The sequence below is a fragment of the Gallinula chloropus genome (assembly GCF_964237585.1).
Source record: "Gallinula chloropus genome assembly, chromosome: Z".
Lineage (NCBI taxonomy): Eukaryota > Metazoa > Chordata > Aves > Gruiformes > Rallidae > Gallinula > Gallinula chloropus.
In genome coordinates, this window is record NC_140089.1 from 71,925,037 (window position 1) to 71,940,689 (window position 15,653).

General features: G+C 47.1%; 1 protein-coding gene across 1 annotated transcript; it reads right to left on the minus strand.

Annotated features, from left to right (window-relative positions):
* Positions 1-753: 753 nt before the first annotated feature.
* ISL1 (ISL LIM homeobox 1) lies at positions 754-11,569 on the minus strand (the record flags this gene model as incomplete). Its single annotated transcript, XM_084278614.1, has 6 exons — positions 754-1,125; positions 3,346-3,513; positions 4,950-5,236; positions 7,198-7,457; positions 10,513-10,702; positions 11,542-11,569. The coding sequence occupies 6 exons, from the start codon at positions 11,567-11,569 to the stop codon at positions 1,009-1,011; spliced, it is 1,050 nt and encodes a 349-aa protein (XP_084134740.1). The 3' UTR covers positions 754-1,008.
* Positions 11,570-15,653: the final 4,084 nt, after the last annotated feature.

A 15,653-nucleotide genomic window follows, 5' to 3' on the forward strand; every position in this document is an offset into this window, starting at 1 on the left:
CTTTTTTCCTTTTACTTTTTTTTTTTTTACTTTTTTAATTACTTATTTCTGGACAGGCAGAGAGGAAGAGAGAGAGAGAGAGAGAGAGAGAGAAAGTGAAAGAGAGAAAGAGAGAAAGAGAGAGAAAAACAGTCGTTTAAACCAATGACTATACACATCTTTGGGGGAGGGGAAGGTTCTTGGACGGACACATTTCAAACACAATCCCGAGACGCTTGTGGCAAAATAGAGGTATACCTTGTTGCAATGCTTTTATAAATTGGTTTTTAAAGAGGAATTCAAAAACCTATTTTTAATCGCTTCAGACTTGATAAAGGGTGGATCTCAACCAAACAAAACCAAAACCCCGCTACAGTACATGCTAGAAGAGACCCAGGAAACAACCCCTTGTTAAGAGTCAACTAAAAACAACATTGCAAACCAATGCAGCTCCACCTTCCTGCAATGAATCTTTCAACAATGCAGGGCTAAATCGTCTCTTTCCTGATGATGGAAAACCTACTGGAGCTCCTTTTGGCAAGGCAATCACCAATATAGAAACAGCACCATTCGGTTTGGGAGGGACTAGATAGAAAGTCCCTCTACCTTGTTTTTTCCCTAAGATGTGCAGTCAAATGAAAAGATTTTTTTCTTTTTTCTTTTTTCTTTTTTTTTTTTTTTTTTTTTAGATCCACGAGTACAAATCCTTTACGTTTTGAAAACGTCTTTTCGTTCCTCCTCTGATCATTGAATAGCGCAGGGCTTTTTGTTTTGTTTTTTTTGTTTGTTTGTTTGTTTTTTTCTCCTTTTTTTAAGTACTTATTCTAGTAAGATCCCATGATTGTCTTCACAGTGTTGCTACCATATTACCTTGTCTTTTCAAACATGACTCCGTTTATTTCATGGAGCGGTTTCTTGCTAGCTTCATTACAGGGTTGTTAAATATTTTTATCCCCTAAATCTCGAAGTCTCAACAGGAATGAGGGTAAGGGCAGAAACGACAACAACAGAAATCTGAATGAATGTTCCTCATGCCTCAATAGGACTGGCTACCATGCTGTTGGGTGTATCTGGCAGCTGAGAAGACATTGACGCTACTTCACTTCCAGTAGAATTGGAGCCAGGTCCTCCTTCTGAAAAATTAACCTGCCAAAAAAAGAAAAAGAAAAAAAAAAAGAAAAATAAGAAAAAAGAAGTGTTGCTACAACTGTAACAATCAAAGAATAATAGCAGGCAAAGGCAAAGAAGCACACAAAAATAAATACACGGGTATGCAGCCGAATGGGCTGATATATCTCCACGGGAGGTTGTGTCATGTTGCTTTGTTTAGCTTCCCCATTGGCTTCATAGGAATCTTCTTCAGCCCTTCGGCCAATCTTCAGAAAATAAAAATTTAAAAACAAACAAACAAACAAAAAAAAACCCCAACCAAAACCCAACTGAAAAATCAAGCAAATAAACTCATCAATGAGGCCTTCTTCACTGTCTTGCAAGAGTGGCAATACCAACAGGATGTTCTAGTCAATTATTTAAGAGTTCATGTAGTGGGGGTTGACATGAAACTGCAAGGTTACCTTTTCTCTCCTTTGTGCACATACTAAAATAAACCTGGAAGGAGCATCCAGGAACAGAAGGCATTTGAAACAAGCCATCCTCTTTCATTTGCGATTTGAAACGGGTGCTATCTCTTTTTAACGAGAGTCAGTTTGATAAAAAAGGTCACGCTTCTCAATCCTAATGTACCCCGCGGCTCCCGTTAGTTCAGGAGCAGCGTTGGGAAAAGGCATGATCTGAAGGGTGGAGCTTTGCTAATCCAAACGCATTTCTTTGGCACCTATTTAGCTGGCCAATCCTGTGATTAAGGCCCTTTCGAGATTAGAGACGTCCCTTGGACCGTCAAAGTCTGTTCCATCCACTATTTTTTTTTACACTCTTTTCAGTGTCAGACGTTGTGTCCTATATATATATCTCAATATCAATATTCATCTGCCTAATGATCTATCTACATATATATGCATACGTCTATTTAGGCCATACATCTTCCATTCTGGTTTGCTTTTTTTTGTTCGTTTTGTTTTTAAAGAACTACTCCATAGAAAACTCACTGCATCAAAGGTTTTTAAAGTCTCCTATTCTGTAAAGGCACAATAAGTAAGGCAGCTGAAGGAGATCAATTTTTCTTGTGTCTGCTTGACAGCTTGATTAAAGCAGCAAAACCTGGTGGTTGCTGTAGAGGTAAGATGATGCAAACAGCTCTGCTGCTGTGATACAGCTTCCAGAGCGAGCATGGTGTGCTAGGGGAGGAAAGGACACTGCAGCCTGCCACTGGGCAAAATAAAAGTGATTCTGCAAGAGAGCATGATACTAAACTGAAAAGGTCTGAGAACAATTCTAGACATGGTTACAAACCTTCATCTTCCAATACTTCGCATCAAAAAATACCCAACAGATCTAAAAAAAGTGTCCTGGATAGTAATTTTTCATCATTAAGTATTATTTTGAATCACAAAAAAACCCCATACACAATATACCTTACTATTTTAAAGATCTGTTTTTAACACAATTAGGCCCAGAAATTGAGTTATTGCTGAATTTCTGTCCTTAGTTCACCTTGATAGGCCCAAGATGTGTAGATGATATAGTCCCATATGAGCTGCCAAATGACGTAGGCATAAGGAAGTGAGTTAAGAACAGAATTTATACTGAAAGGTCTGTTTTCTTTTGGTTTAAGTCAGTTTATGACATTGTTTTAATATTTTCATGTGAATATGTACTAACAATTCCCTTTCCAAAGCACAACATTCAATGGGAACTATCTATAATTGTATGTATGTATCTATAGACATATAAATTTATATCGAGGTACACTCTTAAAGCAAGGATTTAAAAAATATAATTAAACTACACGTTTGTGTCACAAAACAAAGTGCCAGACTGATATTAAGGCAAAATTAATGCAAAACTTAGTTGGATAAAGTCAAAACAGGCCACAAAGTGTGTGTAGGGGGGTGAATTTTAGAAACCACTTTCACAAATGTACATACAATGAAATGACACTTGAAGAAAGTTTTAGTTCTCTGGATAGAAGCAATTTATGAACTGAGTTAGTCTCAGACCTGGATTGGGCCTTATCCATCTCCCACTCAGCTCAGTAAGAGCTCTGCTGTGTACTAGGGCAGGTTTTACACCAAGCCCAGTTAAATCAATTCAGTTGGTCGCATTTACAGAGTGCCATTATGCCCACCTTGCAATTTCTAGGAAACTGGGCTAATCTGGGTTGCTCCTTTCTCTGAGGGCATCCGGCACAGCTAGAGACTTCCCCATTGCTCTGCCCCTGGCCTGCTCCGGCTGGGAACCGACACTTACTAGTTGCTGAAAAGCAGGTTGGTCTATGTCACTCTGCAATGCGAAGTCACTCAGTACTTTCCAGGGCGGCTGGTAGCTCTGCACCTCCACCGGGTTCGCCTGTAAACCACCGTCGTGTCTCTCAGGACTAGCAGCCACCATCGGAGTTCCTGTCATCCCCTGGATATTCTGTAAACAGCCCAGCAAAAGATGTTAATGAGCTTGGTTAACTTTATTGTATATAAGCGCTGAGTCAATAAACTGCTTTCTATCTTATCTATACAGTCGCTTGTATTTGCTTTGTTAATCTGCTGTGAATGTCTTACTCTATTCTACTCTAGGTCAGCCTATTTCTATCCGCCGCATTTATCACGGTGGAAGTTTACTTTCTTTCCCTTTAATCCTCCTATTTCTCTCAAGGCATACCCTCTCGCTCCCCGCACCCCCTCGTTTTTCTTAAACACGAGCACTCTATATTTTAGCTGCTGATGCGCGGCTCAGCACAAGAAACGGTTAATCATGCGGCCTTTCTCTTTCACGTCCAGGCTGGTTTTGTTCTGCCTGACCTTAACTGGATCGTATATCCCCTGCACGGCAAACCTGGGGTACACCAGTGCTGATCTCTTTAAAAAAAAAAGGAAACCCCAGCCCTCCCACTATGCCCTGTGGTGCAGTCACTATAGCACTGTGTACAAAATAACTCCAAGCCTCGACGAATAGATTGTTCAGGCGAGTTAATAACATCGTGTTTTATTGCATTCCAACAGGGTAAAATGAAACTCCTTAAATTCCACTTAACTAGGCAGCCTTACGAATTAATAGTCATTCTCAGGTCAGTCGATATACACAGGGAGAATAGCAGTCTCTTCTTCAAGTGGACTAACAACAACGGGGTGTAGGGGGTGTGGGATGAAAGTTAGCTTAAAATGGAGATAGCCAGCGCTCTCTGCTGAACCCAGCACTTTCCACTTCCTTGCATCACACGTGCATAAGTCCGCAGACAAAAAGCTCAATGTATTTCTGTGCGAGGACTATATAGATTTTAAATAATCTATAAACACGATGGTAATTTTAAAAAACCTTTGGAATGCATTTGTCTTTTTTCTACAGTAAGTGCAGTGTCAAACATTCACATACACGTTGTCGTATATAAAGTGCTAAGAAAATACATCAAATTTCCCTTTTACTCATGTTTTTTACTTCTGTGTTTACTCCTGTGCAAAACCATTGAAGAGGGCGAAAGCGTCATTTTCCCCTCACGAAGTCCTTTGCGTTTGCACCCTAAGTGTTATACAGGGCCGGGTTTATTACATCCCGTAAGCTCTACAGGTCGCAATTCATGCTGCAGTGAAGTTCGTTTAATCCACTGCGTATCCTTAGCCCGCACAAAAGGACGTGCTCGCTTGAGCAGCCTATATCGGCTTCTCCTGGTGACCTGTTTTAATTGCACTGACAGCAGAAACAAGGTGGTAATAGTTAAACGGTATAATTTTCTTTGTTTTAAGGGAGCTCCCAGAAAACCAAAAGCGTCAAACCGACCCCAGAGGATGGCCGGGCAGGGCAGACCCCAGGCTTTTCTCCTTGGGAAGAAAAGCAGCGCACGGTCAGAGGCTGAAGCCACTTACAGTTTTGTCATTGGGTTGCTGCTGCTGAAGTTGCTTCATCATAATGCTCCTTTTTTTGTCCTTGCACCGTTTATTTTGAAACCAAACTCTGATGACCCTCGGGCTGAGACCAGTCATTTCTACCAGTTGCTCTTTCATGAGGGCATCAGGCCTGGGGTTGGCAGCGTAGCAGGTCCTCAAGGTGTGAAGTTGTTTTTCATTAAGGACAGTCCGGACTCGGGTGGTCTTCTCGGGCTGCTTGTGGACGTGGGGTCGCAGAGCTGGCTGTCTGGCAGAGATAGGTTCTGCTGTAAGGGAAGGGGAAGGGAGGAACAGAATCCCCGTGAGTAGGAAGCAGGGAGTCTGCAGAATCTGAGCTTGGTGGGACAGGGGGAGGCAGGGGTGGATGGGTGATGAACCCTCTTTCAGAGGCCATTCAGGCAGTCAGATCTATGGGAGCTCCTGCAGCCTCCTCTGCTTTATGCGCTGGTGGAGTGACAGGACTGACATTTCTGATTCCACAGATAATTAATTTGCAAAAACAAACCACCCCCCTAAAACCCTTAGTGACAGAAGCTTGAACCTGTATGAGACTTGACAGGGGAGTACGAGTTCACCAAGGTGTGCGTGTGCTAGGAAAGGGGAGGGAGGGTTTTATGTATTTATTTTCTGACAAATCACCAAAACAGATTTTTGGCCCCCAAACTAATGAAAGAATACTTATTGAATTAATCATAATTCGTGTCTGCTTCTTGTATACTGAACCCAGCTTTGTTTAGCCAGAGGCAGACGTAATGTGCAACAGCTCCCGGCAGTTGATGCTTCCAAATCAAAGCAAAACAAGCCAAATCCGCTGCACCGTGACCGTGGAGGAAAATCTGGTGAGAGCCTCGTATCCCAGAGCTCGGAAGAAGGGGTGTGCGTGTCAATCTTAAAAAGTGAAGATATTAGTGAATTTATGTCTACTTTTGACGAATACTTAAAAATTATTAACGTTTCCCGTTTCTTTAAAAAGGAAGCAAGACTAGCGGTCATGGAAACCGCCAAGAAATACAAACCTAAGGCTTTTAGTGTGATTCTGTGTATCCTCGAGCTGTGGCTATCTATGTAATTTGACCCGGTCAAGGGAAAAATAAAAAACTACTTACTTTTTTCTTTTTTCCCTAAAACTCTGGTTAGCTAATATTCGGAAGTGCTCGCTTTTGTACAGTCGGGTTCCGAACTTTCTATTTGGAATAATAATCAGCAAATGCGATCAAGACAATATGAAAGCTTCGAATTTTATCAGCATCGTACCTGACGACACAACATTCCTTTCGGAGACATGCACAAACACAGCATAAGGAGCATGCACAAGCTCCTAAAATTCTGCTATCATCAGCTACGGGATTATTCCTACCTATATTTAGATATGTCACCATATACCACCTGAAAACAGCTCAGAAGCGGGAAACGAGCATCTTTAAACATAACTGTGTTTGTAAAAAACCTTTCGAGTTACGGTTACTTGCACAGCAATAACGCCGGCCAATCTTGTATTGTTCAGCCTGGTTTGCCTCAGAGACGTGCCTATTCCTAAAGCTAAGCGTCTCTGAGTATCTGGTGTGCCCGTCGACAACTAAAAGTCTAAGTAAAGTTGTAAGATGGGCTGACCCTGAAGTTACAAAGCTGAGTTTTAAAGAAGAAATACTCATCAAATCACATAAAACGTTTCGAGAAGGCAGAGTCACTTTAAAAGGCAATTACTGAAGATTAGCTTGTTGACAGTTTTAAATTACAGCCTAAGTGCTCGCCTGTAGTTATGAAGACTATCTCTTTTCGGCCCCCGCTTCCACCAGTGCTTAAAACAGTTTTTCCACATGCTCCGGAGGCAGAAGGCTCTGCGCTTTGCTGCAGACCCGCTCCCTGCAGCGGCTCACCCCTCTCCGACTTGGGCTCCCGACTGCCCCAGGCTCGGGGCGGGGGAACTCCCGCACCCGGTGCGCGGCCTGAGCAGGAGGAGCGCAGGCTGCGGACGGAGGTGCGGCCTCCTGCGCAGGTGTCCCCGCCTCACGCGCACCGCGTACGCCGGCGTTTCTCGCAGCAGTCGGATCCGCGGCAGCCCCGGGCGCGCCGCCGCCTCTCCGCGGGCGCGCACGCTCGGGGCCGCCTTTCCGCGGGGGCACGGGACCCACTGCAAGCGGCGGGGCCCCCCGCCCCCCCTCGCCAGGCGCCGGGCCGGGCGGCGCCAAACCCCGCGGGCTTCCGCGGTGCCGGGTGCGGGCGGTACCTGCCATCTGCAGCGGCCGGGCGGGGTGCAGGGGGCTGAGGGGGTCCCCGGCGCCCAGGCTGGCCCGCTCCACCACGTCGTGGTCCGCCCGGCAGAAGAGGCCGTCCTCCCGCAGCGCGAATTCATCGCCGGGGATGAGCTGGCGGCTGCAGGCCACGCAGCGGAAACACTCGATGTGGTACACCTTGGCGCGGGCGCGCATCACGAAGTCATTCTTGCTGAAGCCGATGCTGCACTTGGCGCACTTGATGCCGTATAACCTGAGCAGGGCCCAGCCCAGAAAGAAGGAGAAGGGAGGGAAGGAGGGAGAGCACAGGAGGGGGAAGGGGAGGGCAGGGAAGGCGGGGGTGGGATGAGGGGGGTGGGGGGGTGGAAGTAAGGGGGAGAGGGAAGGGAAAAGAGAGAGGTTTTCACTCCCGCTCGTGGGCAGCCCCGTGGCCCCGCGTAGACGCGCCGCACGAAGTTCACTAGGTAAACAAACCTTGAAAATACAGAAGCCAGAAGAGGACATGAATAAAACGGATTCGTTTGCTTCTAGTGACCAGATCCCCACCCCGCAAAAGGCGGTAGGGACCCGGACACGATGGTGGACAAGGAGAGGGTGGGGGACGGAAGGGGCGGCGGAGTTGGAAGGCGAAGTACATACAGATTTGGGGGGGGGAAGAAACAGAAAACCGACCCCCTTCCTTCCCGAGAAGATACCGACCTCTCTCTCCTGCCTCAGCGCCTGGGCTGCAACAGCCGAGGGGCCGTCCCTGCCCTCTCCCTCCCTCCTCACGGCGGGGGGGTGCTGACCTAACCTGGCCCAGGGCTGAACTGGACCCCCCGGGCACACCGGGAAACAGACCGTGCACACCGGAGAAAGGCGAGGCTTGCAAACCTGCACGCACTCCCCACGCACAAACGTGCCAGCCACACCAAGTGGTGCTGTTTTTGCAAGGAACCCACTCAGGACTTGTGCTATTTAATGCGTGCCCGGGCTGCCGGCAGCTCAGCCTCAGAGCAGGGATGGCTCTGCCAGCGGCCAAGGCTCTTCCTCCTACCCTCTCTCACCGGTCATACAACAATATAGGCATACACACATACCCCCTTACACTCTACATGTGAAAGTAGGGTAACTCCCTTCCCCCGCTCTGTACTAAAACCATTTTGGCTGCTTTGGCTCTGCAGCCTGCCCCTACCTCAGCCTCCCTGCCCCGTCTCCTCTCCCGCTTCAGCTCCCACCTTAAGCAGGGGCTAAAGCCCTCTAGCAGCAGTGAAAGGGCGACTTCTTGCTGACAGCCCCAAGCAGCAAATAATGGGTTTCTGGGGTTACACTCTAGAGTGCGTGGCGGGTTCCTCGTCTCCCGTGGAGGAGACAGGGGACAGTTCATCCCTCAGTGGGTGAACATGAGAAAACGCTCCAACTCGAGCGTCTAGGACTGCACAGTCGCTCTGCTCCCACCGAGTGCTCCTTAGCCAGCCTTCTCGCTATTAAGTAAAATTAACATCTTCCCGCAGATGTAGGGATACACGCACATGTGCACGCACACTGTCCACAGGACTGTAAAAGCTATTCCTAAAACGGAACTAATATTCATCCCTACACATTTCCTCACCAGTACACTTCCTTAGAGATACAGTCTGTGATGTGTGTTTGTGGGTAGGGATGTTTATTTACACACATCTTGAGCTGCTATGTCTATAGATGTGTACTATTCCTATATCCAGAGCTACATATTTCCAAATTACAAGGTTTGGGGAAGAAAAAAAAAAAGAAAAAAAGAAAAAGGCTCAGACAGCTAAACTGCGAAAAAACAGAGCGATCGCAGTGTATGCGTTAATAGGTACATAAGTTGGGGGGTTCCTCACATGTCTGACGATTGGTTCACGGTCTAATTCAAAGTCGACTTGCACGCAACGTGTATCTTTCTTTTTAAATTGTCGCAAATGAAATGTATTGCGCATTAATGTAGAAGAGCTGCAATTTTGCAAGTTTTTTTGTTTGTTTAAATTTCGCCCGCTGAGTTTTAGCCAGAGGTAATTGAGCATATCTCAGTTCAAACGTTTTCCTTTCATTTGAAATTAGGGAAAGGACAACATTTTAAAACCACGGCTTCAAAGTGCATTTAAAAGTAAGGGAGAGGGGGGAGGGGGGAGTGTAGGGAGAAGTGGGCTTTTTTTCGCCGTGGTAAAACTTTGAGAATAATTTCACAACACGGCTTGAAGGAATGATCTGTGCACTGGAGAAGGAAAGACTCAAGTGCTTTATTTCAATTCAGAATTACAAAGAAGCTGTAAAAGATATTTTAGGCAGCTAGGAAGGCACTTGCTCCCAAAACTTGCAGTGAAAAAAATACTGTCCGTACCTCAGTGTCATACAAAGTTCTGGTTTGGGAAACCCAGTAGACCACACTGAAACGGATCTGCATGACCCAGGAGCACAAATAATAAACACACTCGAAATTCCTGCTTTGGTTTCTCTATAGTGTCAGGATTGGCAACTCTCACATTTTATCAGTTACCAGATTTTAATGTGAGGAAGGAAGCGGTTCCATTATCTAAATATACCCAATTGTTCGCGAACAGATGATGGGCAATTTGATCTGCTCTGTCTAATTCATCAGTACAGATAAGATAAGAGAGAAAAAGCAGTCAGATATCACCAAAGGGGTTAATATTTAAAAAGATTAAATGTCAGTTATTTTAGCGAAGAAACATTTCTGTCTAGGTTTTAACTTCCCCATAAAAGAATCTGTCGCTCTGAAGGAAACTTCATTTTTCTTTCTCTCTTTTTTAAAATATTTTTGATTGGCCTAGTTTAAATATTTTTCCCCCGTGTAGTTATTTTTACGGCACACAAACTTGAAGTGCCTTTCCGATGAATGTCATTATGCCTTTGCATAAAATGCAGAGAGGTGCGTTTCCCAGGTTGTGTTAAAGAGCGGTCAGTTCCGTGTTGCGCACGGCATATACATTATTGGAAATATTCTCCATTACCTACGATTTCCCATTTTATCAGAACCACAGGATATATCGCAAAAGTCCTCAGGAGGGTCCCATACAGTCGCTAGTAGTTTTCCGAACGTGGTTTTGTTTATAGAGAAATTTGCATTTGCATCTACGGAATAAAAACTTGTCGACTCTAACTTTTCCCCTCTGCTGCCTATCTATGGGGGAATCACTCAAAAACGTATCAGTTGTCTTTTCATCCTCTTTCACACATTTTTTCCTCTTTCTGCCTCTGTCAGATATATAAAGTTAAAAATAAAAAAAAAAGGAAAGGAAAAAGAAAAAGAAATCTCACGGAAGAATTAAACAACGTAAATGGCGTACCTGATATAATCTCTTTTACAGTAGGTTTTGCCATCCCTAACAAAGCACGTACAGGTCTCGTCCAAATACTGATTACACTCTGCACACTTCAAACACGCCGCATGCCATTCCAAATCCGGAGAAACCCTCAGAATATACTGATCGTGAATTTGATTGCCGCAACCAACACATAGGGAAATCAGGCGTTTTTCTGAAATGAAAATAAATACATGATTGACTAACCGTTTACTCTCCTACAGAGATAAACACACTTTTAGTGTCGTTCCCTTATAGGGCGTACTCTGGGAGTGTTGTTGTTTCTTTTTTTTTTTTTTCTTTTAAAGAGTATTACACTTTTGGATGGTAATTGAAGTGTGCCATCAAAACCTTGGCTCGTTTAGAAAGGAGGAGGAACATATGTTAAAATGCAGATGTGAACAGTCTTCGGGGTGAAGGTCCTCATTTCGCAAGCCTTGCACGGAATTAAAACTCCAAACTCCCTTGTTGTTTTGTTTTTATTTTATTGTATGCTTCTTTGGATTCCTTTCCTTACGGGGAGAGCACTTATATGTTTGATTTCAGTTTTTAAGAGGCTCTGACTGGAAACGATGAACGCGTGGCTGAGTGCGCTTCCCATTCAGCCCTTTGCCACAGAAGAGGGGACTCGAGGCTGCTAGCAAGAACAAGCATCATTACGGTTGTCACTTGCTCTCTTTTGCAAGTCTAATGTTAATTCCCCTAGACGTACTAGGTGCTGGATAGTTAGACAGCCTCACCACAGTCGAGCACGAGGAAAATTTAAGACTCCGTGGTTGGAGATCCCATTAAAATCCTGCCTGGTCCCCAAACTTTAAAAGAGAGCAGGACCCCAAGCTATTAACATACAAGACTACGAGGTTAAAACACAGCAAAAGCATGCAGGCATGGCAACAAAGGCACCTTCTCTAACATTCAAATGAAGTTCAGCTCTTTATCAGTTCGCCTGCCTGAGGCGAACTGATTACAATAGACAGCACATTTATTCCAACAACGGTAAAAATTCCGCCTTACTTTTTGGTGGGTCTCCCATGTCTCCCATATCTGTAAGAGGGTGTAATGTCCACAGTGAAATGGTGTACGGTTTCGTTTTAAGACCCCAAAGTAGGTTTGAGAGCTGTCGCTAAAAATAAAAATAATAAAAATAAAAAATAGAAGTAGTAATAACAAAAGGAAAAAAATAGAGACTCGAAATGGAAAAATAAAATTAAAAAAAAGGCAAAACAAAACACCACCGGCGTGGGAGAGACTGTCAGGGCTGCGGAGAGAGAAGGGGCGCGCGGTGAGGCGCGGTGCGGGGCGCAGCGCCGGCGGCGCGGCTGGGTCCGGCCGCGCTGTGCGGGAACGGCGCGGCGCGGCGCGGTGCGGTGCGGTGCGGCGGCGCGGCGCTGCCGGACTGGGCGCTGGCGGCTCGGGCACTCGCCTCGCCCTTATCTCTTACTCAAACTTCTCTGCTCCAACTCAGCCCGCTCGCCATTGGCCTGACGTCATGCGCGGGGACGTCACGCCTGCGCGGCGCCCATTGGCTGCGGGCGGCGCGGCGCAGCTGTTCTGATTATCATATTTCAGCGTCTGGCGGTGCGGCGGCCCCGGCTCGGGCTCTCGGAGGCAACTTTTCCTCGCTCCTCATTTGTATTTCCCTTTATACTTTCTTCTTGTCGCTCTCCTCCATCCCCGCCGCTTATCTCTCGTCACACCTTTCGTTTTCCTTCCCGGCCCCTCTCGGGCTCCTCCACCCCTTCCCCCCCTCGGGCTTGCCGTGCCATATTTACCATTTCCATGTATACGTATATGTGTGCGTGTGTGTGCGGTGCCTGGTATTAACCCGACTATTTCCTTTCCAAGCGTTATCTTTCCGAGGCGGGAGCCACTGCTCCGGGGTTGCCCGAGAGAAGCTGCCCTGGGCGGGGAGGGCAGGGCCGGCTGCCCGGGCACGGCCGCAGCCACGAGATGGGACTGTTTGTGTTTGTCCTCCGCCCTCCTTCTCTCTGAAAATCCCGGATAAAAGCTTCGTGTATTTCTGTGAAACACAATATCGAAGAAGGTACAAATATTTACCTTAGATTGTCTCTCAGCACTGCCTCCACTCAATTTATGTTTTCAAACCCCCCTTAGATCCTTTCCTTCCCCCCCCCTTTTCTTTCTTTCTTTCTTTCCAATCTGTAAATAGAAACGCATCCCATGTCTAGACGGTTTGGTAGGTTGGCTGGGAATGGAGATGCGCGGAGAAGAGTGAAGAACTTCTGCCTTTCCCCGGGGGCACCCCCCTAAAATTCTTATTAAAAAAAAAAAAAAAAAAGGAAGGAAGGAAGGAGAAGACGCGGGCTCCGCCGTTTGCGCGGCTCGGTGGGGGTGCTGCCTGGAGGCAGTGTGGGAAGCCCGGACCCAAGAGTCGCGGCCGGGCGCGAAGCGGCGCTTGCACTCCCGGCTGCGCACCGGCGCACAGCGTCCCGCAGCTGGCCCTGCCGGGCACCGGCGCCCGCGGGGCTGCGAGCTCCGGCGGGCGGCTATCTGAAAGCTTCCCAGAGCAGGCAAAATGCAACTTTCCCGTGGGCACGGATTTCTTTTGTGAGTGCTTTGGAAAGGGCAGGCTCTGCTTAGGCTACCCCGTGCCTTTCCTTTAGCCTTCGCGCGAAACAATACCCACTCCCGCGAGTGTCCACCCCAAAGCCTTCTGGATAACCCCCCGCCAATCTTAAACGTCCCCTTCGAGTTTGTTTAGATCCCACTTTCGTGTTCTGTTCCATATAGGCTGTTACACCGCCCTCATCAACGTAGCGTTTAAGTGCTCTCCAATCACTACTCATCAGGAAAACACATTTTTTTCAAAGTATAATTTTTTTAAATGGCAAGCGAATTTGGGTGTAAGAGAGGCAAAGACATATTCGCGCGGAATGTCTTCCCGCAGGGAAATCTGGTTGCAAGGGAACAGCCAAGAAAAAGTTCTGCAACTCGCCTTTGCTGGCGAGACAGCTACCAAACAACGGACCTCCTCGGAGCCCTAACTTACGTTTCCAAGATGTTTTCCTTTCCAGAACTGAGGGGAGCAAACACACCCTCCAGCTTTATTTCAAACAAGAAGTGGGACCCAGTGTTGCCACTTGCAGAGATAACTAAGCTGTCTTGAAATGATCTCAAGATAGTGTCAGGAGGTAAAGATATGGTTGTAAATACACACACAGAGTTACTTTGCATATTCGGCGTTTAAACAAACAGTGGGAAATGCAACTCTGTAGGTTATCACTTCGACACCAAAGAAACGGGCGGTATGCGGGTACGTGGAGGTCTTTATGTATATGTGTATGGATATATACACACAAGAGACTAGGCATAAGCATAGTTTATAATTCTGTGTTAGCTGAGTAAAGCAAAAGCTAAGTGTCAGGAGTGACTGCTGGCGTTAGCAGCTCCGGACAGCCTGGCACATGTTTGGGGCAAACCTTTAGCAGTGCCCAATTCCACCTAAACCGGCTCCGACCGCGGTGCCGCTCCTGTGAGCCGCTCACCCGGGCCGAGGGAGCCGCGTCGTGCCCGCCTCCTCCCCTTCCCCCGCGGCCCGCCGCGGCCGGGAGCGGACCCCGCCGTTCGGCGCAGTATCTTCCCTCGGGGGGCCGCGGAGCGCGTTGCGGTGCCCGGCACCGTCGTGGCGGGAGTTCGCGCTCCGCGGGGTACCGTCCCCAGTGCCCAGCCATCCTCTCCCCGCTCCAGGGCGCGCAGGCAGCGCGCAGGCAGCGCGCAAGGCGGCGCGGCGACCTCTGCTGGCGGAGGGGCGATCGGCCGCAGCCCCGCGCGGTGGGCGCGTTTCGGACCTTTTGTGCCTTTTCGCCCGGTACTCTGCAAATATCATCCTCTTGGCCCCCGCACGGGGCATGCCGAGACCTCCTCAGCACCCCGCTCTCCCCACCTCCCCCGGCTAACCTCGAGGGCTGTGAGATGGGAAAAGATCCGACTAATTAAAAAAAGAAAATATATTAAAAAAATCATCCCAATGACCGCGAAAAAAAAAATCCGCGGATTTTATGAGAAACTGTAACCGGAAAGGTGTTTTTTCCTACTGCGTTCTGTGCGTCCCTCCATGGGCGTTTGTTTTTCTTTTATAAATTTGGTCTGGTTAAAACACACCCTCTCCCAGCTCTGGAACAACGCATCGTATTTTTCACCCTTATACCTTTGTTTGAAAATAATTCAACCTGGTTTTAATTCTGCTAACCCCCACCCCTTAACTTTTGGGCTTTAACTACTACTTTCCGGGAGAGGTGATTGCATTTTAAGCTCGGTCTCTGCAAATGATATGCAATAAGCGAGAAACCTGTCTCCGCCCCAGCAAACCAGGTTTGGGAAGAAAAGGAGGGCTTTGATCAAGGGTTTTTTCCCCCTCCTGTGCTACTGATTTGCTTACTGTGTATTCGATTCGCGTTCCCAGGAAGGCGAAGCTCTATATTTAGCCAGCATCAGAATCGGGTTTAAGGGAGTGGAATAATGAGTGGAACTGCCAGTTTCAATGAATAAGGTATTTAGAGAAAAATCCTGCTGAAGGATTTCTCTTTTATGATATCAATATACACGTGAATAGGAAGACATAAAACGGGATTTGTACAGGTTTCAGACACTTCCTAAAATATATGTTAATTTTATTCTCCCCCCACCCCCCCTTTCTCATTTATTTACTTTTGGGGAGGGGACTGGGGGACCCTGCTAAAAGTCGGTGGCTCTACACAGCAATCAATAGCTTTCATCACGTTGAGGGGCTCAAATGAGATTATATGCATTCGAGGACAAAAAAAAAGACCCAACCTTAAACCAAACCCCAAACCAACAGCGGTGATTAACCCTTTCTATCCCGCAAAGAACAGCTATAAATTCGGTCCTGAGTTTGTTTAATGGCAAAAACCAGGATGGCTTCACAGGGGTAAAAAAAAAAAAAAAAAAGGGTAAGAAAAAGCCCCATCCAAACCTCAGTTTTGGGAAATGGTTCAAGAGATAGTGCTGGCTTCGTAAGGAAGGCAGCATTAGGGACTGGGAGAGATGCCCTTGCCGGCCAGGGCTGGGGCAGTACTGGGCTGCGGCAGTCGAGCCCCGGGCACGAACGGGGCAGCGGGGGGCTCCCCACCCATCCGGCTGGGGTC